General features: G+C 39.9%; 1 protein-coding gene across 9 annotated transcripts in view; it reads right to left on the bottom strand.

Moving 5' to 3' along the window:
* The window catches only part of DIP2C (disco interacting protein 2 homolog C), a 382,732-nt gene that overhangs the window by 69,189 nt on the left and 288,619 nt on the right, over window positions 1–24,924 (bottom strand). For all 9 annotated transcript variants that reach the window (XM_075212090.1, XM_075212092.1, XM_075212091.1 and 6 more), the window contains 7 exons: window positions 21,243–21,357; window positions 20,193–20,394; window positions 18,608–18,717; window positions 6,163–6,243; window positions 4,684–4,807; window positions 3,673–3,794; window positions 345–456 (listed from right to left, as the gene is read on the bottom strand). In XM_075212090.1, coding sequence (XP_075068191.1) covers window positions 345–456; window positions 3,673–3,794; window positions 4,684–4,807; window positions 6,163–6,243; window positions 18,608–18,717; window positions 20,193–20,394; window positions 21,243–21,357 — 866 coding nt within the window. The remainder of the gene's footprint in view (window positions 1–344; window positions 457–3,672; window positions 3,795–4,683; window positions 4,808–6,162; window positions 6,244–18,607; window positions 18,718–20,192; window positions 20,395–21,242; window positions 21,358–24,924) is intronic.

Here is a 24,924-nt window from a genome sequence, read left to right as displayed (position 1 = left end):
GCTCTGCTGAGATGGTGTTAGCTTGTACTACCCCACTGCACTTGTACCTCAGCTGTCCCTAGTGAATAAGCTTCCCCATTCAAGCACAGTAGCCCCCCGGTGATAGTCTTCACCGTCCAGGGGCTTTGGTAAATTGGGAAAATCCCTAAGGGCTTATCTCCCTTTAAAAAATAGATCTCTTCGTATTTTCAGTGCTGAATCCATCTAGTATCTGTCACCACTGCAGGGACTCAGCGTTGCACTTTTCACACTTTAAATGCACAATGTTTGAGCGCAGCAATATGACACCACCTAAAAAGAACAGATTTTCCCATAGTGGTGGAGAGCAGACAACAAATTCTCACCAGTATCCAGGATCGGAGGCCACGTTCTAACATCCACGGCTGCCGCTGCTTCCCTTGACCTTAGCAGCTTACAAATGAGCTGTGTAGTCATTAAACAAGCAGAACGACTCACCTGGGAAAAAAAGGGGGAAGAAAATGCGGAAATAATTATCTCGGCTATCCACGCTTCTGCTCAGAGACATATTGTATTCCTCAGAGAATTTCTGCAATAGCAATATTCTTCTGTAACACAAGTTCAGTGAATGACACTTAATAATATTTTGGTCTTTCTGTCATAAACACTAAGTTCTGGAAGTCTGGATTTGCCATCAGTGGGGTATGTGTATAGAAGTTGCCAAAATATGGAAAAAACATTAAGCAGAAACATAGGAGGACTTTTGCAGGAGAACAACAGGCCAGTAAATGTGTTTAATGTAACATAATCCTTCCTGATATACAGTGGTTTTAGTGTATGCAGTGTAAGAAGTTTACCCAGGATCCTTGCTTGAAGAACAGAATATACAGGGTTTATTGACTAAGAGCAATTCCCAACAACCAGAACCACTTTACGCTTGTCTATAATACACATTAAAAAGAGCTGATGCAGGTTTAATTACTTTAATTAACGTACAGTTTCTCTTCCCAACATTTTTGATGAGGATAATTTAGGTTTTTACAATTAACAACCATGAAATCTGAGAAACATATGGAAATCAATTTCACAAAAAAGTAACAAAAGTAACTACACGTCATTTAAAAGATAATTAAGATCAGTTTAATCGAGTGTGTTGTTCCCCTTTATTAGAAGATAATTAAAACATGTTAATTAGTTAGATACACAAAAAAATGCTTCTAGACGATGCTCCTCCAGTCTGGATGAGACTTACCAGCTCTGACACTTTGGCATCCTATAATAAACCACTTTTAAACCAAAGTATATGGCTACAAAGTAAGCGAAGCACATTTATTGAGCAATGTACAAATGACCAGACTGATGGATCAATACAAGACAATACAATGTGTCACAGAGCAGTAAAAAATGTGGAGCAGGCAGGAATTATGTGGAGCAAAAGTATATTCATAAGAATAAAGCCTAACAGATAATTACAAACTAATGACATAATTGAGGTATGAGGCACTGTGTACTTCATGCATCAGTGACGTCACCAGTTCCTAGAGAATAGCTGCCTGTGGGTGAGAAACTGATGCACTTTTATTTTGTGTACATTGTTCTGTGTGAAAATATAATTATTTGTACATGGTTTATTTTCCAGCAACATAACGGTTAACCATAAGCACAAACCCCACAGACAGAGCAGACCCTTCCCTCCTCCTACAGACTGTACATTACTGTCCTCATACAGTGCTATTCCCTCTGTTAATGATGGATGAGACACTCACCCTTATTTCACTCCCAGATCTCCTTCCTAGGAGCTGCTACAAGCTGCTAATTATGACCAGAGGTTTAAATGATGGCAAATGGGAGGAAATTGCAGCAAGATAAGGAAGAACAGAATAAATCCCATTATCATATAGTCAGCAATCCTCTCTCTCCCTTTCTAATTACACAATAGAAGGAGTTTTGTGCTTAACGCTGTTCCCAAGTCAAAAAAAGCAACACAAAGAGTGAGAATTTATCCTTTACAGTAAAAGGAAAACAACACCCATATCCATGGCTGGAAAGATTTCACCAGTAAATAAATCTGTTCCAGTAAGGAGAGGGTGAAACCTGTAACAGGGAGGTTGTCCCATACCTTCTGCAACTACCACAACCACTTCTGCAAGAAGTCCGACCTGAGCACCCTGATTTAGCACTGTGTTCCAGGGATCAGGCGATAAAAGCCATGCCCGCGTTTATCTATTATATCTGCATAGCGAAACGGAACCAAGAACAAAAAAAAAAAAAAAATGTTATAGTGCAATGCTCCAACTCATATTCCTTAGCAGAACAGTTGTCTTGATAAAAAGTTGAGGGCCGTTGCCACCATTAGGCAACTGCCTAGGGCACCGGCTCTGGGGGGATGGCACTGTGGCCACGTACAAACATTATTAATGTCTGTGAAGTGGGTATTGGGGACATGAGGGGCGGTATACTGGAGATTTGCCTAGGGCGAGAAGAACCCTTGCACCAGCTCCGAAAAAGTAATTCCATAGATCAACTTCTAGATCCAACTGGTGCCTATTATAACAGTGATGTCACCCACTTCTGAGCCATAAGGCTCATCACATATAGCGCCTTGCAGTGCGCTATACATGCAGCGATCTCATTGTAGAGTATATTGCTGTGCACCAATATGTGAATGGTGGGGGTGTACTGGCATTGGCAATATTGTATGTCTGAATCCAGCCGACAGCTTAGCAGTCACTTCTATACCAAACATTCCAGCACGACCATATCCACCTGGTGCAAAATGTTACCTAACTTTTCCCATAACTCACTACTGCAAGTAAATGTGTGATTTACATAATAGATGAGAACTGTGTTTTTAAACATAAATTAGGTAATTCAGCACAGGTAACAGCACACTAAGCGAGAAGTTCAGGAGAATACATTTTTAGCACATGGAAGAGAGAGTTGCAGAGTTGTACATAGTGTTGCTGTATAACACCTATAGGAACAACCACATGTGTATACATAGTCTAAGGGCACCACACACTCACTATAAGTCCAGAACATTAGTGCGCTTCTACACAATGAATTCCATGACAAGTAGTAATCGCTTCCCTAGCAGGTCCATATCATTATAACCACACCTGATACTGCTACGCTCAAATAAGATCAAGCAGAGGTTATTTTACGATTATGTTATTGTACATATCATACTAAACAGTACAGCAAAATAGTTACTGTTGCCCTAATCACTATTAAAATGTGACTTTTTAATTTATTTATATTAGGTGCAAAATTGTGATAATGATATGCTAGTCCCTGTCTGTGCTGTGATTGCACCTAGTAAAAAAAAAACAAATCAATAAACCTGCCTTATTGGTAAAGATTTAAGACACGGACATATTTTACATGTAGTAATGACGACACTATATTTGGCTTAGTCAATCTGTTGCTTTCCAGTTGATGTGGAACTCTAAGTCCCAGCAAGCAATGCGAGACAGAGCCTGGCATGGCATGTGGGGATTTGTAGTCTTACCACAGGTTGCCTACCTCTGCACTATACTCTGAGTCATTTAACTCTAACATCTGGAACAAGTAAAGAAATCATACTCAGGTACGGTACAGCGACAGCTTGTATTCTCAGGTATATGGGTTCAGACACAAATGGCTGCCTCCGGTGTCTGTAGAAACAGATACTCTGGATATCCAGTATCTCAAGTTGAATGGTCTCGTGCATACCTCTACTATCATCTTCACTGTTGGCAGCGTTGTTGCAATGTTCTGTGGGTGTGGAGGTCGCACCGTTATTGGCACACAGCCTGCATACAGACAGCCATAAAATGCTGCTATCAGATCTATTCCTGCATGAGAGAATCAGAAAGTGTCATCAGCATTTAATCATGGACGCTCATATATGTCCCATCACTGACTCAGATGTCACCCGACGCTATCTGAACAAAGCACCTTGTTGGTGATGTGTAGAGAGAGCAGATGTAAGCTGTATACTGGCACATGGTTACACTGTAAGTCACACAATAGTATGTGCAGAACGGAATACGCCACAAACAATCGGTTTCATACATAAACTAAAGTTCTAACCAAGACATGGCAGTATACATTGATACATTAAACTTACATACTGGAGAAGGAAATATAAAAACATATTGCATGATAGGCTACATGAAAGTACATTAAAATGTGTATTTTCTCATGTACATTTGTCCTATATGGTTGAGACACTGCATTGTATTTCTGTTTTATATCTATACTTTAAATAATACCCCCCACCCCAATATTAAAAATTTTCACAGAATAGTCCCAGTGGCAAAATATGGATGGCCTAAAAGATTGGACTGTTTGGTCCAAACAAATATATGTATATAACTTGTGCATATTACTTGTGCTAAGGAATAATGCCTCTCCACTTAATTATTATGATATTGGGAGTCACATCAGCTTGCCATGAAGGGTAAATAGATACAGAACTCCTCTGTAACTCTACATATATATAATAATTTACAGTAAAAGGTACATTATACTTATATATAATATTGCAGCTATACACATTAATGTTATGGTGGTAAGACAAGTAGAATATTACTTATAGGCACTAAGGCTTTTTTATGTATTATTAGAACAAGAATATGCTCTCCTCATTTATCTGATAGGAGACCACCAGACATTACACTGTGACAACATTCAGAGATATAAAACTTTAAGCACAAAGTAAATTTGCAGATAGAAATGCACCTGGAGGATACACCAGAGCCACGTGATCTCCATCTTGTAAGTGTCCCCTTTCCATCAGCATCACCGCTATCTTCTCAGCTCGCTTGTGTAACTGGCTACATGTCAGAGAGTTGGCTATTGTTCCCTGCAGGTGAAAATAGACCATTATACAGCATACAGTAAGATGAAGCACAGACTCCTCTAAGGTTTAATGTAGGACTGGCTGTATAAATGCTGAGTGGTGTGTAGCAACAGAATAACAAAGCTGGTACATTACCAGAGGTGTTACAGCTTCTAAGTGTCAACTGGGGTGTATATATAGCCTGAGCAGGTCATCCAGATGCTACCAGGCCCAGATTTAGGCCCTCAAGGCCAACGGCATATGTACATTAGCCATGGGAACTCTGTGATTTTACACTGTGTTTTACTGCAGATAGCAGGCAGCATAAGTGCTACATTCCTGACACACAAGCACTGCTTTACTCTGTGAATGCTGCGGACAACAATCACAAAAAAAACCAGCATTTGTTATGTCATATAAACACAGAATTGCTGCACAAAGGACATATATCACTGGTGTGTGCTTGAGCTCACAGCTCACCTCACTGGGGGTGTTGTATAAAGATATAAAGATTCCAACACAACTTTCACACAATAACTAGAAGACTAAATCAGGGTCAGGCTGGGCTTTGGGGCAGGGGGGCATCTGCACCCAAGGCTGGTCCTATAGTGGGCTACTTTGGGCTGGGTGACCTGAATTTTTTTTTTCTTTAAAATGTTCCTAACAGGCTGCTGATTCAAGTCTTTTCCCCTGGGTTAAAATTTGCCAGCCCTCCCATGGACTAGATCGACACCTACGGTGTCAATCTAGTGTCCTTTATGTACTTATATAGACCTAAAGACACTGGAATGTCCATTCTCATATGTGCTGGTAAAATAGATAAAAACACATGAAAATTAATGTACGCTTTAGACACATTTAGTACACTCGCTGTGCTTTGACCATGATCATATTAATAGCATGCATTAATGGAACAGTGCATGCAGCGCTTTAAAATCTTAAAAATCCGTGGATCACAAAAATGTGGGAACAGTACCACTAACTCTTGGGTCCTTTTCATGTCTTTATTAACGTGTGAAAGCACATTAAAAGCAGATCGGTATAAGCAGGCCCTAAAAAGCTTTGAACTCTGGTTACAGAAAATGTTCTAACATAGACATTTAATGTCACAACATACTGCAGAATTTTCAAATAATAGATCAAAAATTGAGGGGAAATACAGTTCTTAAGAAACTCAGGAAAATGACTGCTGCTGATGTACTCATTAATTCAATAACAGTATAAAGTATACATTTTTTTTCATGCTTACAGAATAAATTGATTTCATGTGTTTTTATTTTCACTACCCAACATACTGTAAAACACCAACTCATACATTACTAATCTTAGTAACACATAGAAAAGTTCAGCATAGCACAAGGAGCGGATGGATGTCTTACCCTTGAGTTTAATAAGGTATAAAGCACATGATCAGGAGTTGTTTGAGCTCTCCATTGTAGAACTTCAGACAAGAATAAAAACTATGGAAATAAAATACAAAACCAAAATAAAGTAAGGTATATACACATCATAAAAGCAAAGATATATTTGGATACATTTAACACAATTTTCATGAACAGTTGGCTGCTGTTAAAGTTGCTGTAACCCAAACCAACTGGAGGTTTGCTTTCATTTACACAAGAACAATTAAAGTATGAAGCTGTTGTGGGTTACAGCACCTTTTTAGCACCAGTGCCTGTGTACTATTTTTCATAATCATCATCTACTGTGTCAAAAACAAAAAAAAACAAAACAAAAAAAAAAAACACTCAGCAGACATAGTTAGGTCACTTAAAGAACATAACTTAACCACTGCGCATGGTCATAATACTATTACACTGTACACGGACCTAGAACACTACGCCCAGCATCGGAGGCAGAGAGACTCTTCACCCCACCCATTGCTGCTTCGGAAATAGGAAAAGAACTAGAGCAGAGGCTCTTCTGTACCACATCCGTGCTACTACAATGGTGGCTGTGCCAGGAAGCCATGCCACCATGTTGGGTGTTCCTGCCAATCTGATGGCTGAAGCTATTCATCAAAGTGCTGGGAATGAACTACAGATTATGACCACTTCTTGGCACTTCCCAGATGGAGCCGAGTGGCATCACAGAAATTAGTCGGAAGCAATGAGTACCTGTCACAGATCTGTGAGATACAGTCCAGCATTGCACATGAGAATGTTCTCTGTAATGTATATGGATCACTACAGTCTGTATGCTCTCTGTATTATTATTATTATTAAACTTTGCTTATAGGGCAACACATTAGGTCTGCAGCACCGTATAGAGGGAAAACAAATAGACAGTACATGGTATAACAGTACAATACAGTAACAAATAATACTACAACTTTCAACACAGCTACTGTGGTACAAGGGGTATATTCAGCGCAGGCTGAAACCTGTGCCCATTAGTGTGGGCGCAACGAACAGGTTTGGAGCCAATGAAAGAGGTGCAAAGACAATGGAGGAGAGGTGTCAATGGTCAGAGAGCTCAAGGAAGAGTTGCGAAATGCAGCTGGTGAGCAGAAGGTATAGATAATGAGAACAGAGGGGAAGAGGGACCTGCTCACTAGAGCTTACAATCTAAAGGTAAAGGGGCAGACAAATGGTAGACACATGGGGGGTGAGCCAATGTAAGGGGATCTGAGAGCAAGAAGCAAGAGTGGGAGAGAGAATGAAAGAGGGTGACATATATTACATGGTGAAATGTTTAAATGAAGGACTGGTAGGCTTTTCTAAACAGGAGGGTTTTCAATGAACGTTTGAAGCTACACAGGCTAGGGTACAGTCTGACATAATGAGGTAGATCGTTCCAGTGGCGGGGGGGCAGCACGGGAGAAATCTTGGATAAGGGAGTAAGATGTGGTTACCAGAGGAGAGGAAAGGCGATGGTCATTAGCTGACCAGAGATGGCGGGATGGAGTATGTATGAAGATGAGGTTGGAGATGTAGGGATTAGTGGAGTTGGAGATGACCTTGTATGTGAGGGTGAGGCGTTTGAAGAGGATTCTATAGGGGAAGGGGAGCCAGTGTAAGGTTTGGCAGAGAAATGAGATGTGGAGTGGCGAGAGGAAAATAAGTCTAGCTACAGCATTAAGTATAGATCGAAGAAGAGCGAGATGGGAGCGGGAGAGACCAGTAAGGAGAAGGATGCAGTAGTTGAGACGAGAAATGATCAGTGAGTGGATAAGAGAGTTTTGGTGCCACAGGAGGAAAGGGTCTAAAACGGGGCGATGTTGCGGATCTTGAAACAACATGATGGAGCAAGAGATTGAATGTTAGGGGCAAAGGAGAGGGAGGATTCAAGAATGACACCCTGGCAGCGGAGTTGGGGAACAGAGGGGATATTGGTGTTATCAACAGTGATAGAGAGGTCGGGAGGGGAAGAGACTCCTGATGGAGGAAAGTCAATGAGTTCAGTTTTGGCCATGTTAAGTTTTAGAAAGAGTACGGACATCTTGGAGGAGCTGGTGTAGAGGAAAGTGGACACCCGAGAGAGGAGGGAAGGGGAGAGATTAGGAGATAGAGTGTTGTTTGCATAGTGGTGGTACTGGAGGCTGAAGGAACTGATGAGTTTGCCCAGGGAGAAGGTGTACAGAGAAAAAAAAGCAGAGGACCAAGGACAGAACCCTGTGGGATTCTTATGGGAAGGATGAATGGGGGAGGGCACCAGAGGTAGAAACAGAAAAGGAGCAGTTGGCAAGGTAGGAGGTGAACCACGAAAGGACAGTGTCAGAAAAATCTATTGTGTGAAGGGTGTGGAGTAGGAGATGGTGGTCCACGGTGTAAAAGGCTGCAGAAAACTCCAGGAGGATAAGCAGAGAGAACTGGACCCTGGATTTGCCTGAGGGAAGATCATTGGTGACTTTGGCCAAGGCAGTTTCTGTGGAGTGGGGGGGGCGGAAGCCAGATCTGTGAGGATCAAGGAGGGAGTTGTCAGAGAGGTAGTTGCTGAGACGGAATTGTATATGGATCACTAGAATGCTCTCTGTATTGTATAGTGGTCTCCATTGAATATCGGGCTGATGGGGGAAGAGTTATGTTTGATTTGAACTAATTTCTCATAAATTGCAAAATTATATTGGCTGTGTAAAACCACTGTCACATTAGAGAAACTGTGCCCACATATTTTTTACAAAGCCTGTATGTGGACACACTGAACCTCATTTGCAAAGCTCACAGGATGTGCACCGCAAAAGGCAGTGGTATTTTCCCTAGTGTACCTAGAAGGTCCACCCCGTAAACTTCAAAGTGCATAAAGAATAAAAATAAACTTTTACAGCACTCCACTTCTTAGCTGCTGCCCAATGAATTGCAAGCCTAAACACACACTAGTTTAGCATACATAAAAATTCAGAACAAAGTTATGCCTACTGTCTGTTCGTGGATGATCCCTCTTCAATTGAGAAGTGGGTTTATGGAAAGACAGAAAATTGTTTAGAGGCGCACCTGTCTAAATATCTCATCAAAGTCCAACCACCTATCACTTTAGGTTCACCCCTTTCTTTAAATTAAACTTCTTTGTTTATCTTCTAAAATACTACTCGGCTCAGTCTTATTCATGGATTCAATCATGAGAGTGAGGGGATATCAAGAGACTAAGGGGATATCAGAACGGTCACGTTTTTGTGCTTCATTATTTTATATTGAGCACCTAAAAATGTGCTTCTGGCCCGGAATGCAACTACAAGGCATAAAGTCCATAGAACAATAAAAGTATAGGACATGACACAGTCTCTACCAACTATGTGGTTTAGCAGCAGTAATTTGCCCTCCCCCGCCCATTTTGTGTACATAGGACGTGATAGGCCTGGCATAAAGGCTGGGTTCAACCAAAGAGGTATTAGTATCGGAGGAGCAGGAGATAAAGATGCCATTCTATTACATCGGGACCAGATAGAGAGGGAGAGGGCTATTACTGGGTGAGCTCGAGAAGGGGCTGGGCGCTGAGCAGCTGGGAGCCAGAGGGTAGAACAAATCGGTGAGTCTCCTAGAAGATCTGATTCTATGTCAACCCAGACCCTGGTTCCAGGCGGGGAGTGCCATTGGACACATTGTGCTAAATGTGCTGCATAGTAATAGTTGTGAAGATTGGGTATGCCGAGGCCACCTGCCATGGGAGGGCGTTGAAAAATACGAGCAGAGATCCTGGGTCTCTTGTTTGACCAAATGAAGCGCATGACAGAGGTTTGCAGCATTTTTAAAAGTAGAGGGAGGAATTCTGATGGGGAGGGTATGGAAAAGGTAAAGCAGCATGGGGAGCTAATTCATCTTCACTGATGTAATCCGCCCCACCCAAGATATTATTAATTTATCCCAGGAGATCATGTCGTTTTTAAGACACGCTATCAGTTGAGGGTAGTTTGCTTGGTAGAGGTCTTCTACCTTTCTGGTGATTGCTTTGCCCAGGTATTCGATACTATCGGAATTCCAGTGAAAGGGAAAATGTAGCTCCAAGAGCTGCTTCAACTTAGGTGGGATATTGAGATCCAGGATATCTGTCTTGGCCGTATTGATCTTAAAGTTTGAGACTATGGAGAAGTTATCGAGTTCCTGGAAAAAATTTGGTAGAGAGGTTAGGGGATTGGTAATGGTAAGAAGGATATCGTCTGCGTAGAGAGCAATCTTATAGATGCTGGAGGATAGCTGTATGCCAGAGATACTAGGATTTTGACGTATTTTCATGGCCAAGGGTTCTATGATTAGTGCAAACAAAAGTGGGGAGAGGGGGCAACCTTATCGTGTTCCATTTTGAATTTGAAAAGATGGGGAGGAACACCCATTCACCTGGACAGAAGCAGCAGGATTGGCATACAAAGCGGAGACCCCTTTAAGAAAGCGATCCTTGAAGCCATAAGCCGAGAGGGTTTTTATCATGAAGGGCCAGCCAAGGCGGTCAAATGCCTTTTCAGCATCGAGGGACAAGAGGAGGGAGGGCAGTTTACGTTCATTAATGTGTTGGATGAGGTCGATATTCCGCCTGATGTTATCTGCAGCCTGCCGGCCTGGGACAAATCCAACCTGATCGGGGTGTACTCAGAACACTTTTTTTAATCCCCAATTTGGGCCCTCACAGTAAATTCCTCTGATGAGGCCAACATGGACTATGCCCATCCATCATGACATGGCCACATACATGATCATAATAATAATAATCTATATTACACTGTATATAGACATAGAACCCAATGCCTGCCAAATACAACCTGGACATGATTGTAAAAATAAGTCTAATTACTATGCTGGTAAGTGCAATATCCACCATGTGTGGAAATAGTCACAATAAATAAATATATATATATATATATATATATATATATATATATATATATATATATATATTCGAAGACAAGACAAACAAACAAAATCAAAATTCTTCTCTAAACATAAAACTCTGCTCGGTGTAGCTGTACTAACTGACAAACACTGATACAGTAATGTGTGCTTGTTCAATGATTCAAGTCTGTGCCTGGAAACAGCCTTTGTTTTTTCCTATTGTACCACATATGACTCACCCTGAGCACTGACAAAACAACTAGTTCTGCAAATGCAAAATAGCCTCAGAACTCCAGGTCTGACTCCCTGGCTGTCAGTAGATCATGTAGAAAGCTCTACATTAGGTCACAGCGGTACATTTACCTTAGCGGAGGTTTAAAAACCACATGGTATTATTGTGAGTTTTATTTACAATTAGACAAAATAAGTAATTATGTGCAAATACAGGAACACCACTTGTCCAACCCTCAGATTTATATCTACTGTGGCACAATACAACCCACTAAAAGTGTGGCTGGATGTGGGAAATATGCCCATGCTTACTAGTGCCTAAATGATCAATGTGATCATATATTTGTGAGACCTCATCTGGAAGAGAAGAGGTTTTAGCAAGTTACCAATAAAATGTGAATAGATGAAGAGAGATGGGAAACTGTATGGGGGGATGGTAGGAAGAAAAATTGAGGAGATTAACTTAAAATTCAAGAACGAAAAGCTAGTGAAAAAATCATGTAATGAAAAATGTCAATAAAAAAAAAATCTGTTTCCATTTACTGACAATTTTACTACAGCTAATGATCTTTGATTCAGGGGTTAATTACTGGCTGTTTAAATACACCTCTCCCAGCTGGCATAGTGATCCAAGATTGTCTGTTCAAGGGGATGTTCCCCGAAATGCGTCACTTTAGATTCTGGTTAACCTGGTTCACTGTGGGACGACTGCTAATTGTTATTATTAATCTTTATTTATAGTGCGCCACATGAGGTCCGCAGCGCCGCACAGAGGAAGAACAACAAGACAGTACATGGTATAACTGTACAATACAGTAAACAAATGACACTACAACTCTCAACACAGCTACTGGGGTATATTCAGCGCAGGCTGAAACCTGTGCCCATGCAAACAGATTTAGAGCCACTGAAAGAGGTGTAAGTATAATGGAGGAGTGGAGTCAATGGGCAGAGAGCACAAGGAGGAGGTGAAAAAATGTTATAGGCAATGAGAACAGGAGGGAAGAGGGCCATGATCACTAGAGCTTACAATCTAAATTGAAAGGGGCAGACAAATGTTTGGGTGAGCCAATGTAAGAGGCAAGACGCAAGACTGGAAGAAATGGAGAATAAAAGAGGGTGAGATTTACTACATGGTGAAATGGTTAAGTGGAGGAATGGACAAAGGTGTATCACTTCTACTAAAAAATTTAAGTGTAAATTTTTATTTGCTTAATCTATGAGTTTTTTCATTTTCTAAGCTCTCTCTACGTAACTACAAGCATAGACTGTTTGCAAATTTTAGATCTGGTGACAATAAATGGAAAGAGCTATGAGGAAGCGATAGATTGAAGGTTTCCAGAGCTAGGCCAATGCAACAAAATGTTGATTTTTAATTATTTATAGACTGATCAAACTAACATTTGAATGGATAATGCAATGGGTGGACAACATACTTTCCTCATTTAAACATATTAGATATTTTAGAGGCTAGCTTGAAAGTGAATAAAGCTCTGCCCTACAGCAGCTAGTAGGTTATGGCATCAACATATTTTCACATTATATATTTAGTTCCGGAAAATCAAACTAAAATGCGATCTCATTTTAATGATAAATGTCTGAAATGTGCTACCCTTAGGTCGGACATTTACCAATGTTTATGATCATGTCCTATAGGTATAATAAGCACTTTGGCTAGAGGTTCATAAATATTTCAAACATGTCCTTACTATCTTATTCTGTTTTACACCTTCTCAGAGCTGGTGATAAGAACGATAAGATAAGAAGATGCAGAAAGGAAAGATTTCTGCCTTGATGGATCAAAGATATAGAAACATTTTTTTCTTGGAGAAAGATTCTTTTTATAGTAGATTGATTGGGAATTGCATTTAATAAAGACCACAATATACAACAGTTCTTTATAACATGGATAAGGTTTATTGATACAACAATATTATAAACAAGAAAAGTATTACATTAATGCTTTAAACCTACTTCATTGTACGCCATAGAGCAGCTGCAATACATATATGTGTACACATAATGTTTATATGACAGCTGTAAACATACTGGACCACATGGAACATATATAATGGCATATAATGTATAATTAGGGTTTCTTACAATCTTTCTCTCTTCTATACTGGGTATATTGTGCAGCATGAACAGTTTAAGCTGTATGAAACTCTGCTCTACTTACTTCTAGAAATGAAAATAATGATGTATGCCAGACAAATGCAATAAAAAGATTTAAAATGTAAAAATTTGGGGGCTTATTTAATTACATGATACAATGACATGTTGCAACCTATAATAACCTATCAGATATCGGATTTTAAAAGTGAATACTAATGAAAGCTAATTGTTTTTTTGATAACGGTTACAACACATGTTCTACTTGTGTTCTTTCATTAAAGGTTCAAAGACCCCTAAAAATAAAGTCTATTTTTTTTTTTTAGATAAATGACTCTGGAGAATGTCACTCATCCAATGGTTTTAATGCCCACACTGAGCTGCTGATATGGAGGAGAAGCTTCTTACCTGTGAAGCTGCCAACTGCTCCTCCATATCTGTGATTGGCTGGGACTGTGGCAGTAGGCTATGATGTCACAGTCAAACGCCACCCTCCCACTGTGAGAAGCAGAGGATGCCACCTCCACATCCCGCCTGCTAAGGTAAGAAGTGGCGGGGTGTGAAAAGTCCGAGGGGGTTGTATGACATTTCAGGGGGGGCTAGTGCTGGCCCTGATGACCTCATACACAGGCCGATACCGGACAGCTTCTGACTGGTATTAGGTATGTAGGTCACTTCTTGACCTACATAACTAATAATGATCTAATCAATTTTAATTGAATTACTGTCGAAGATAAATTAGATGTTAAACACACACATGAGATAATGGGCCAATTGCCTGATATCGCTAGCAACATTATCATTTACCAACATTAACAGTGAGAAATGTAATTTTGCTAAGCTGATGCCATCTTGTTGCCTTATAGCCATTTCATTCTCTTATAGCTTAAAGACAGATTAGATACAGCTAGTTTATAGGAGTTATTCATTGTTTGCAAGAAACTATGCCCATGACCTTGTATATAGCAGACAGGAGATAAGGCAACTCCCCTTGGGGAGAATTCCTGTGTGAAAATGTGAGAATGTAGCAAGATCTGTGTAAAGGAACCATGATTGGTTAAAATCTTTTGGGGCGTAGTTTTCTGTAATATGTGATTTTGTACTATATAGATATGGACTTGTATCTAAATAAATCAGAGCTAATTGTACACGCAGAACTTGCAATGTATTTAATTGTCTCCGGCTAATGAGCTTATAAACTGACAGTTACAGGTGAACAATCTGATTTAGATTCGACAACAGCATGTAGCAAGCAAATGGCACAAGACACATGGATTGCTTTTTCATTATACTACTATTATGACTACCAAAATGATTAAAAAAAAAAAAAAAAAAAAAAAAGGATAAATCTTTTACTGTGTGTCACCTAAACAGATCAAATTGATGCTTTCACAGCTGTACAGTTTCTTCTGCAGCCACATTTTTATGAATGAAGTTAGCCATCTTCTGGGCAGCTATGAATATTCATGTCTTTAGTTTAAAACAAGCATAGCTGCATGATGTTATCACGGTCTGTGTAAATAATCTCATGTCCAAGAGTGTTAGGTGGAAGGAAGACAATAAATAAATGTGACAGGAGGCAGATGTAAATACATTCATTTACACAGGGGATTAAAGGTCAAGTAAGACTAAAAAACACAGGTTGGCCCAAAGTAAAAAGAGAGAGGAAAAACAAGCATCTTGTACCATTCTCAACTACATATGGAAAAATCCCATATATGGTAGAATTCTGTTATCAGCAATTGCAGACTTAAATTGAGGACTGCAGTCTCCTTCTATTAAAAAAAAAATCTCCCCCATTATCAGATTTATCTAAAGGGTCTTCAGGTCTAAGAAAATGCAACTTGTTTTATTTTAGATTTTTTTATTTTTGTTCAGCTATTCTTCAACATTTTGATTGCTGCTAGTGCAACATCATTTATTTAAATATATTCTCTAGACTCTTTAGTTATACAGTTTCATTGTGATTACAACATTGAAAATGGATAACATGTTAAATCGTTAATTTTCATACTGTAACACAACATTGTTTATTCCTGGGTTGTAGAAAAGTACCTGTGAGAATAGGTTCTTCTGTATTTCCCTGGCTGACTTGTTTCACATTGTCAATTACAAGCCCCTCTAGCTACTCCCCGATTTGATATCTTATCATATATTCCAACAGTGATACAATATATCACCTCTATTTTGTCAGGAAACCGCTCCTGAGACCCTTTATCTGTCACAAACTGCCCTCTGCACACTTGTGACTTGGAAGCTTACTGTAAGGGAACCTCAAACTCACCTCTCTTTCAGGGTACAGAATTCTTTGGTCCCTTCCCAACCCAGACGCACGCTTCACACCTCTCAGCAACTGCCACCAGCTACGAAAAAAGCCCGTAGCAAACCTATGACTTAATCACCAAATTGTGCACACTCTGTGCCCTGGTAGCTAAACAGTTAACCCTTCACACACTAGTTTCTAAAGAGTTAATCCAGCCAAGCAATCTGTCTCTTCTAAACAGGCAATGGATTCGTTTAGAGCAATAAGGACAGAACTATTACATTTTAGATTTAATATAAAAAGGTACAATGCTTACAGATAATAAAAAAAACCAATTAGATAAAAATTTAATATACAAATAAAAAATTGCAGTTATAAAAATAAATGGGATGAAAGTACAACACTTCCAAATAATAATCTGTATGCCTGGGGGTAGGCAGAAAAGATGGACAGTCCTTCAATTAGATTGATCCCCAAGAAAGTGACAATTTGCCCCTTCCCAACACAGGTTTTTTTAAGCCAAATGAAATGGGATGGCCTTCACAGGGGCAGTGTTAATCATAATAGGGGGGCAAACATTATGGAATTATGACAATGTGACATACCTTTCCCACAAACATGTGATTAAAGCTGTTCACGGATACCGTCAGTACTTGTCATTCACAACCCTGGTGTGATTTCCGCTCCCCATTATGGAGTGGCACACAGATTTCCCAAAATATGAACTATGAGGACATTTATTTGTGAAGTTCATATTTCTATATATCTGTATGGGCAGTCTTCAAATGCTGTCTTTGTCTACAAGGATCTCATCTAGGCATATGGCTCTCTTATTTACACCTAGTGGTTATTTTGAGTTTACAAGATCTATTGAAAGGAAGTCAATTAGGAAGTGGAATACATGATCAAAAACAATGGATGTCTAGGATCTGCATATCAAGCTGGTCTCCTCACAAAGGGTCTGCTCAACCTAATTACCTTCTACTGGGCTAATTGATCAAATGTTTTAAAAAGGAAACAAACATTTATCTGAGAGGAATAATGTTTACTTCTATGTATCAATGCAATAATTTATATGGGCCCTGACATTTAATATTTCATCATATCATATTTTATGCCCTCATCCTGACACACGATTAAATGTTTTGCATAACACACTTTATAACGGAGTTTTGTAAGATCTATTAATGTCAAGAACCATGCACTCCAACTGACACATCAAGACAGGATGAGCTTGATAACGGACATTCCCCAGGTCCTCATCTATATCTTCTGACTGCACAGACTCTCCTCTATACCCCTCACTCTCCAAGTACCTATCCATACCACACACTTCCCATGTTCACATCTATTCCCTATAACACTGGGTTAAAATAGGATCCTCTCTCCCCAGGTTCCCCACCTCCCCATCTCTACGCCCAAAGCCCCAGCTCCCCACCTCTATGCCCGATGCCCCAGCTCCCCACCTCTACACTCGACTCCCCAGCTCCTCACCTATATACGCCTGAATCCCCAAGCTCCTTGCTTATACGTCTGAATCCCAAAGCTCCTCGCCTATACGTCTGAATCCCCAAGCTCCTTGCCTATATACGCCTGAATCCCAAAGCTCCTTGCCTATATACGCCTGAATCCCAAAGCTCCTTGCCTATATACGCCTGAATCCCAAAGCTCCTTGCCTATATACGCCTGAATCCCAAAGCTCCTTGCCTATATACGCCTGAATCCCAAAGCTCCTCGCCTATATACGCCTGAATCCCAAAGTTCCTCGCCTATATACGCCTGAATCCCAAAGCTCCTCGCCTATATACGCCTGAATCCCAAAGCTCCTCGCCTATATACGCCTGAATCCTCAAGCTCCTCGCCTATACGTCTGAATCCTCAAGCTCCTCGCCTATACATCTGAATCCTCAAGCTCCTCGCCTATACGTCTGAATCCCCAAGCTCCTTGCCTATATACGCCTGAATCCCAAAGCTCCTCGCCTATACGTCTGAATCCTCAAGCTCCTCGCCTATACATCTGAATCCTCAAGCTCCTCGCCTATACATCTGAATCCTCAAGCTCCTTGCCTATACGTCTGAATCCCCAAGCTCCTTGCCTATATACGCCTGAATCCCAAAGCTCCTTGCCTATATACGCCTGAATCCCAAAGCTCCTTGCCTATATACGCCTGAATCCCAAAGCTCCTTGCCTATATACGCCTGAATCCCAAAGCTCCTTGCCTATATACGCTTGAATCCCAAAGCTCCTTGCCTATATATGCCTGAATCCCAAAGCTCCTTGCCTATATATGCCTGAATCCCAAAGCTCCTCACCTATACGCCTGAATCCCCAAGCTCCTCACCTATACTCCTGTCCTCATCTATAACCCTCACAACCTGGGTCCAAAACTATTCCACTCACTCCCTGGATTATTTCTACCCCTACTGTAAGCTCACCATGACAATTCTATACTTCTGTAAAGGTGACATCTTTCCCCAGGCAATTGTCTATATACTGAACTTTCCAGGCCTTCATCAATATTGTTCACTCCTATGAATATAATTTCTTACACTCACCACCCAGTGCACTATGTATACCCCGTCAATCCTATGAGACTCTCACCTGCTTCCCAGGCCCTTAGAGCTTTCCAATCAATCAGTCAGTCAGTCTTCTTTTCCCTTTTAAAGTTCAAGCTACTTTATATCTTCTATGATTGCCATTGTCATACTTGACAATGAGTTCATGTGACAAAGCAGGCAAGTATACAAATAGTTCTCATATATACCACCTTAGCAACAATAGAAAAATACACTAAAGATTGTATTGGCTGTGTGTTATCACTTTTAACACAACTGTTCCCACAGGCTGATGCTTTTCTTGTTAACCATAAGCAGAGGGTTATAAAAACATATTATGCGTAAGTTTTGTTTCATGATCATCTAGCCAATGTGAATGGCATGGAGAATAGCGACTCTTACCTTTCTGGCCTGATCATTGTCTTCTATCTGTCCCAGATCCCTTCCACTAGCCTGTGCAATCCTTTTACCAGAGACCAGGTTCCCCACCATCACAGAGGCAGGGCCAATTTCTACAGAGAAAAACACAGTGCATATTATTCAAATGGGTAGTGAACGTTACTATAATCTTTGGTCAGCTAACTTCATCTAGCACAAAGATTTCACATATGCAACCTTCTGAACCAAACAGATTTCAATTTAAGACAACAAAATACTGCACTTACAATTGCCAACATGTATACACAATGTCCAGGGACACATTGCTGTTTCATTTGTATCCATTACAAAATGCTACAGGAATCACTTAATTCAGATAACAAACACTGCAAGCCTCAACATCACGTGACCACTAGACAAGACCATAATACAATTCTATTACACTCAACACAAGGACCCGACCTACCCAACATGACATAATCATGATACAATTGTACTAGTTTACAAATGACTCTAGATGACATAAAACACAACACCCCTGACCGGTACACATTATCATAAAACTACTATATTGTGTGTTGAATACTGAACGGCAGTACATTTGAACTTATATAGCATACAGGATGAGAACAGATACTAAGAGCTGAGACGACAACCAATGGGCAGTTGAACTTCTGAGCCAGCAGCAAGAAATATTAATGTGGAACTGGGCAATGTTTAAAAACAGGTACAAATAAGCACAGGGACAAACAGTGAAGAAGTTGGATTATCCCTGCATAAATTCCTGGCACCACTAGAACAATCTGAGACCAACTGCTGACCATCACCGTCCCCTTCAACAAAAGCTACAAATACCAAATCTACATCATTTAAGTTTTGTAGTGAACAACTATCTGAGGTAGAAAGGTTTTAAATTAGTTACTGCATGTATTATTTTACACTACAATAAGCAGTTTTTCACACCAAATAACATGTATAAAAATCTACTCCTCGTAATGTTGATGAAATGTTTATTTCTCTTTAGTATCCTATATATATTCCGTAAATATAAATATATTCATATAAATTATTACAGAGGACCAATGCACTTTGCCACATTTAAAGTCACTATGGAGAATTTTATGTAAAAGTTAAGTATGCAGCATTTCCATACTTGGTTTGCTGGGCGTGTGTCAAATTAGGAACGTTATAAAAAGGATGTAAATGCCCCCAAAGATGAATCATAGCAAACTGCTGGGTATAACCTATTAGAGGGTAGTAAATGATTACACGTAGGATAGTGATTATATTTGGAATATAGACCATTGTTAGACTGAAAGATTGAGTATTGTATATATACCATGACACAGAAGTTTTATAGTTTATGTTGTATTTTTTTGTATTAGGTGGATACTAGGTCTCCATAGTTTGATCCATGATTTTATACTATATGACTTTTTTACAACATTATATAATTAACGGTTAAGGGCAGGCATATTTTATAATATATATATATATATAAATAAATAATCGACGGCATAATGTCTCTTCATTACATACCACTAACTCCTACCTAACATGTCACTCAGTCAGGAGCAGATGTAAATATACGCTCCCATTCCGGTCTTACCTGGCTGTTTTTGTCTTGGTTTAGGAAGGTTTGTTACACATGTGTGAGGGCACATAAGCACATTACACGGATGGAGTGACCCCTCGAGGAACAGTTGCTTGGTCTCTGACAGGTGAATGCCACCTAAAGGAGTTTTGGGGAGTGTGTTTGCTGGTACAAGAGCTAAACAGTAAACTCCAACTTGATGTATACTGTCAATAGCCTATAAGAAATATAAAAATAGTGATATAATTTAGTACAACATGGTAGTAAACAGTATTCAGATAAATAATACACTCTTAAAGATTGTTTTTATAATGATTAAAATATAGTTAGGCAGCATGTAACAACCATAATAATACATTACAATATAAGAGTTATGCACTGCTCAATGTAATTCAGTAGTTATATTTCTCATACTAAAACTGTGTTAAATATAAATGACACACTGTGCCTAATCAGCCTGTAGAAGAAAGTCTTTTTACGAAACGCGTAGCTGCTGACATGGGTACAGGTTGACCCGTGCTGGAACATAGATGGTGCATGGCGGGGCACAGCCTCACGTGTCTCTATGTGAAATCGATTGGTACTTCTTTGTAAGTGAAACATTTCTACTTCATCATTTAATCGTTATAATAATATACTTCTTGACCTATGGGAAACATTCTCTGTCTCTCTATTTAACCAATGCACTCCAATTTCCGAAACCAGCAAAGCGTCTATCTATTGTCTCAGTCATCCTCATTAAGCCATCTGACGAGGTTTACAGACCATCTCTGTCATTTTATTCCTGTTTAATGTAAAAATGTAGTCTGTCCACTGAAACCTGTATGCATCCAATTACATGTCTGTGTACACATTGCAGTATGCATACAAATAGAATATAATAATAATGCAGGATTTGATGGACAAATCAGGTGTGGTATCTATCTATCCACCCACCCCACCAATTCTGTTTTTCCCCACCGACATCCACTCTGTAATAGGGAGGGAAGTAAACGGACAAAAGTGTAGTTGTGTAGTCTTCGGTCATACATAGACTCATCATTATTTTTACGGATATTATATTACCTGTAGAACTCTGCTCATCCACTGGAAGCTGTCCTCCTCCGTGGAATCGGGCCTCTGCTCTGCAACAATAACTATCCTCTCGTCATGTAGGACATTCACAGAAAACACTGCTATCCTGCATAAAAACAACACAAGCAATCTGAGCTGGAGGACTGACAATCAGTTAGATCACTAAAAGAACATGAAGACTAGGCCTGCGGTATCATCTGAAGCTCATTCTTATCAGGTAGCACCTATGCCTTACAAGTGTTTAACATTGTGCAAGAACACGCTCCGTTCTGCAGAAAGATCAATGGTCCCAGCGGCTTTTTAACTGCGCTTTCCTCGTGTCTTTGTTCTCTTGTGGTCTAAATGACCCTAAATTACGGGCACCAATTTAACACTGTTGTTGGTTTGGTAACTAATATATCACCAAGAGAAAAAATAAACCATGTCCTTGCAGTGAAGGGGGCCTGATACCCCTGAATGCTAAGAAGTTTTATTGCCCCAGGGGTCAGTGATTAAAGGAGCGAGAGAGAAACATTATATAAGGGTTTATTTATCATGGAGCGCAGATAACAGATTTTATAATCGCTGCGAAAATCTTGTATTGCCGCTATTTATCATGACGCTTTCTCCTGAGGCAGCTGAGTGATACTCAGCTCACCAGTGTTACTGTCTGGCAATTCTCTTACTGCTCCGCCAGCTAGTCCTATTCACAAACACGACTTGGCATTGGCAGTTCACACATCTGCAGTGCCAAGCTGTACTTTCTACTAAACAAATAAAAAAATACTAGAGTAAAAGAAAGGCTTCATAGTAACATACACTTTGTTCTACCGTTTGTAAATCAAACATCGGTTTTGCTGTTTATTCAAGAAGCTATACAGTTGGAGCACACTTAATGTAGACATGTGGTATGGCTGGACGCTCTCTGAACTGAGCAATGTGCGCCCGACTGTGACACGTCCCACACTCCGGGTGTATTGTTAACCGCTCCTTTGTTTAACAAAGGCAGCGCTGTGTGGTTAGAGCCGAATGGAGCGATGAATGAGCAGAGTGACAGAAACTGTGATCTCTCTGTAGATGGAACTTATAAATATGGATATCTGCCCTTCACAGCATATTGTGTGTAGTACACAAGAGCCAGACAGGGTTATGTCTATAATGAGGGACATTAGGCAGCAGTTTCAGCCAGCAAGTTTTGGGTGCAGCAAAACTTAAGACTCTGCTACGTCTCCTGCTGCAAAGGTCTAAGTTGGTGTTTTTTTTGCTCATAAATCTAATAAACTTATTGTGCACTATACAATAATACAACTTTCTGCGAGATATGAGAGAGCACTTTCTCAGTTGCTCAACCAGGCACCTAGAAACAGATGCACTGCAGGCTCCTTGTGGGGAACCCTGGCTGTATCCAGCTATATCAGTGGCTGCTGAGAGTCACCGTGTAGCAACAAAAAATAAAGATAATCCGGGAACATCTGTATGTGAGACTATATGTTGAGACATTTAATGGTCACAGCACGTAGCAGAAACATGACAGACACTGGCTAGGATGAGTTTTATCTGCTAATTATCAGCCGGGTACAGCCTTCAGCCATGTGAGCCATGTTTAAGAAATGCTATAATACCTCCCAGAAAAGCAGCAATTAATTTTATGTCATGTTTTTGCCAACAAAACAAAACATACTGTATGTTATTCAATATCATATGAAGCTCTGTCTTTACATTCACCACTGACTATTTACCCCCAAATTATCATATACTCGGTAAGCTGTAGCTTCAAGGCATTAAGAGAGGGGTAATTGGTATTAATGTATAACCTTGGATCAGGGACAACGGGACATGCATCTTTTGGTTCTCTTTACAGCTTTTAAAATACTCAAGAATGTCTGAAAATTATAGCCCCAGTGAAGTTAATTACTGCAATAAAAGACAATTTTTACAGTGTGCATATAAAATGGAGGCAGAGAGAATTTTTTATTTTAATCAACATATTTATAATACTCAGTACTTTACCAATATTTAAATTTGTTTTGTCATATTTTAAAGTATACCTAAAAACCTACCAATTGGTATACATAATATTGGAATAACAAATAAGTTTTAGGACTTCGTCGGCCCACCTTCAGCCTCAATAATAGCTCCCAGATGATGGGGCTGCGGTTTCAGGAGGCATTTGGTCCTATGCAAGACAGTTTTAAGTTCAATCACTGTTCAAAATTGGTTTGTAACTTTCAATGGTATTGAGATGTGAGGACAATTAGGGAGGCCTCTTCTGAGCATGTGCAGTGCAGGTAATTGTTGAGAGGTATTGCCAGGCCTCTACCCAAATTCTGCTATGGGGCTCAGCAATTCATTTCTGGACCCTGCTTTTGTATACTTCTTTTGTCATTGTTCCTACAGGAAATATAGATTGCCAACTTAATTTGCTTCCCAGCATCCTCGAACCTCCACCAAGATTCTAGTGTTCTAATGTATATTGGCTTCATGTTATCTCCACATGCGTCTGTCACTCCCAAAGCTAAACTTGCTGTAACTACTACTCTAAACTCAATGTGAAAAGTCCACTAGTTTGGAAACATGGGGCTTCTAGAACTCTAGTCTTGCTTTTTTTCTGTTATTGAAGGCCTTTATTTTCAGGGTTAGTGCAGTAAAAGCCAATTCACACAGTTTGTGCTGTTACCTAGACTCCAAAGTTCTTCTGCAATCCAGCGGCCACTTTAGGTATTCTGAGAAAATGTTTTTTTCTAAGTTGTCTCTTTCATAACTCTCATTTCTGCCCTGTTCCTGACTGAATTTGGCTGCTCGCTTTACAATGTTTTACACAATTTCCAACTAATAATGATTTAGCAATTTTAGTTTGTGTGCTGATCACTTGGTGCGAGTTTTCTTCTACACAATTTGTGTCTCATTTAAAATATCTTTTTCTTTCAGGTTGATCCTTATCAGATACACAGTAAAAGCTGAAGAGCTACTCACAAAGGAGTTAAGCAAATTAATTTAGGTGATTGTACTCTTCAATTTATCAGAAAGTTTATAATAAAGACAGGATTTTAATTCTCAATGCAACTGTAACGGTATGAAATAAATTGTACATCATACAATTTTTTTATTTTTAAAATATATTTTTAAAAAATGTATTGCATTTCTCAAGAGAAGTCCAATACTGAACTATGTCCTCCCACCCCCTCCCCACAGGTAGCTGCAAAACATAAAATCTTGCTCCCGCAGGGGTAGACGGGAAGTGCAAAAGCTGTCCCTTGACAGCGGTCATCTTCTTCTACGCAATTAAAAGTCCCTGTTGGGGAATTGCAAAGATCCTGGTGTGCTGAAGCTGGTGATTTATCTGTGAGTTACAGAAGTCGGCAACCTGTGGCTGTAGCAGAACAACATGCTGAAGTTTGTATTTCCACAACAGCTAGAAACCCATTTCCTAATACAATCTAGCATACAGTGCACACACATGAGCAAACCGTGGCTCTTTAGCTGTTGTAGAACGACTAGGGGGCTGCTGGTTTCCCCGGGCTAGCACTGGGCAGTTTATAGAATGTCTGGTGGGGTTTTCTTTTCCCTCTGTCATTTTCCTTTTAATTAGAAGCCCTGGTCCTGCCTATTTAAAGGGAGAATCTGTTGGCTTGTTAAGATAAGTCCAGCATAGTCAATGAAAACAGTAAAGAATACAAACAAGGGCACTTTGACA

Source organism: Mixophyes fleayi, chromosome 5 (genome assembly GCF_038048845.1).
Source record: "Mixophyes fleayi isolate aMixFle1 chromosome 5, aMixFle1.hap1, whole genome shotgun sequence".
In the NCBI taxonomy this organism is placed as follows: Eukaryota; Metazoa; Chordata; class Amphibia; order Anura; family Limnodynastidae; genus Mixophyes; species Mixophyes fleayi.
This window is presented reverse-complemented; position numbering and strand designations above follow the sequence as displayed.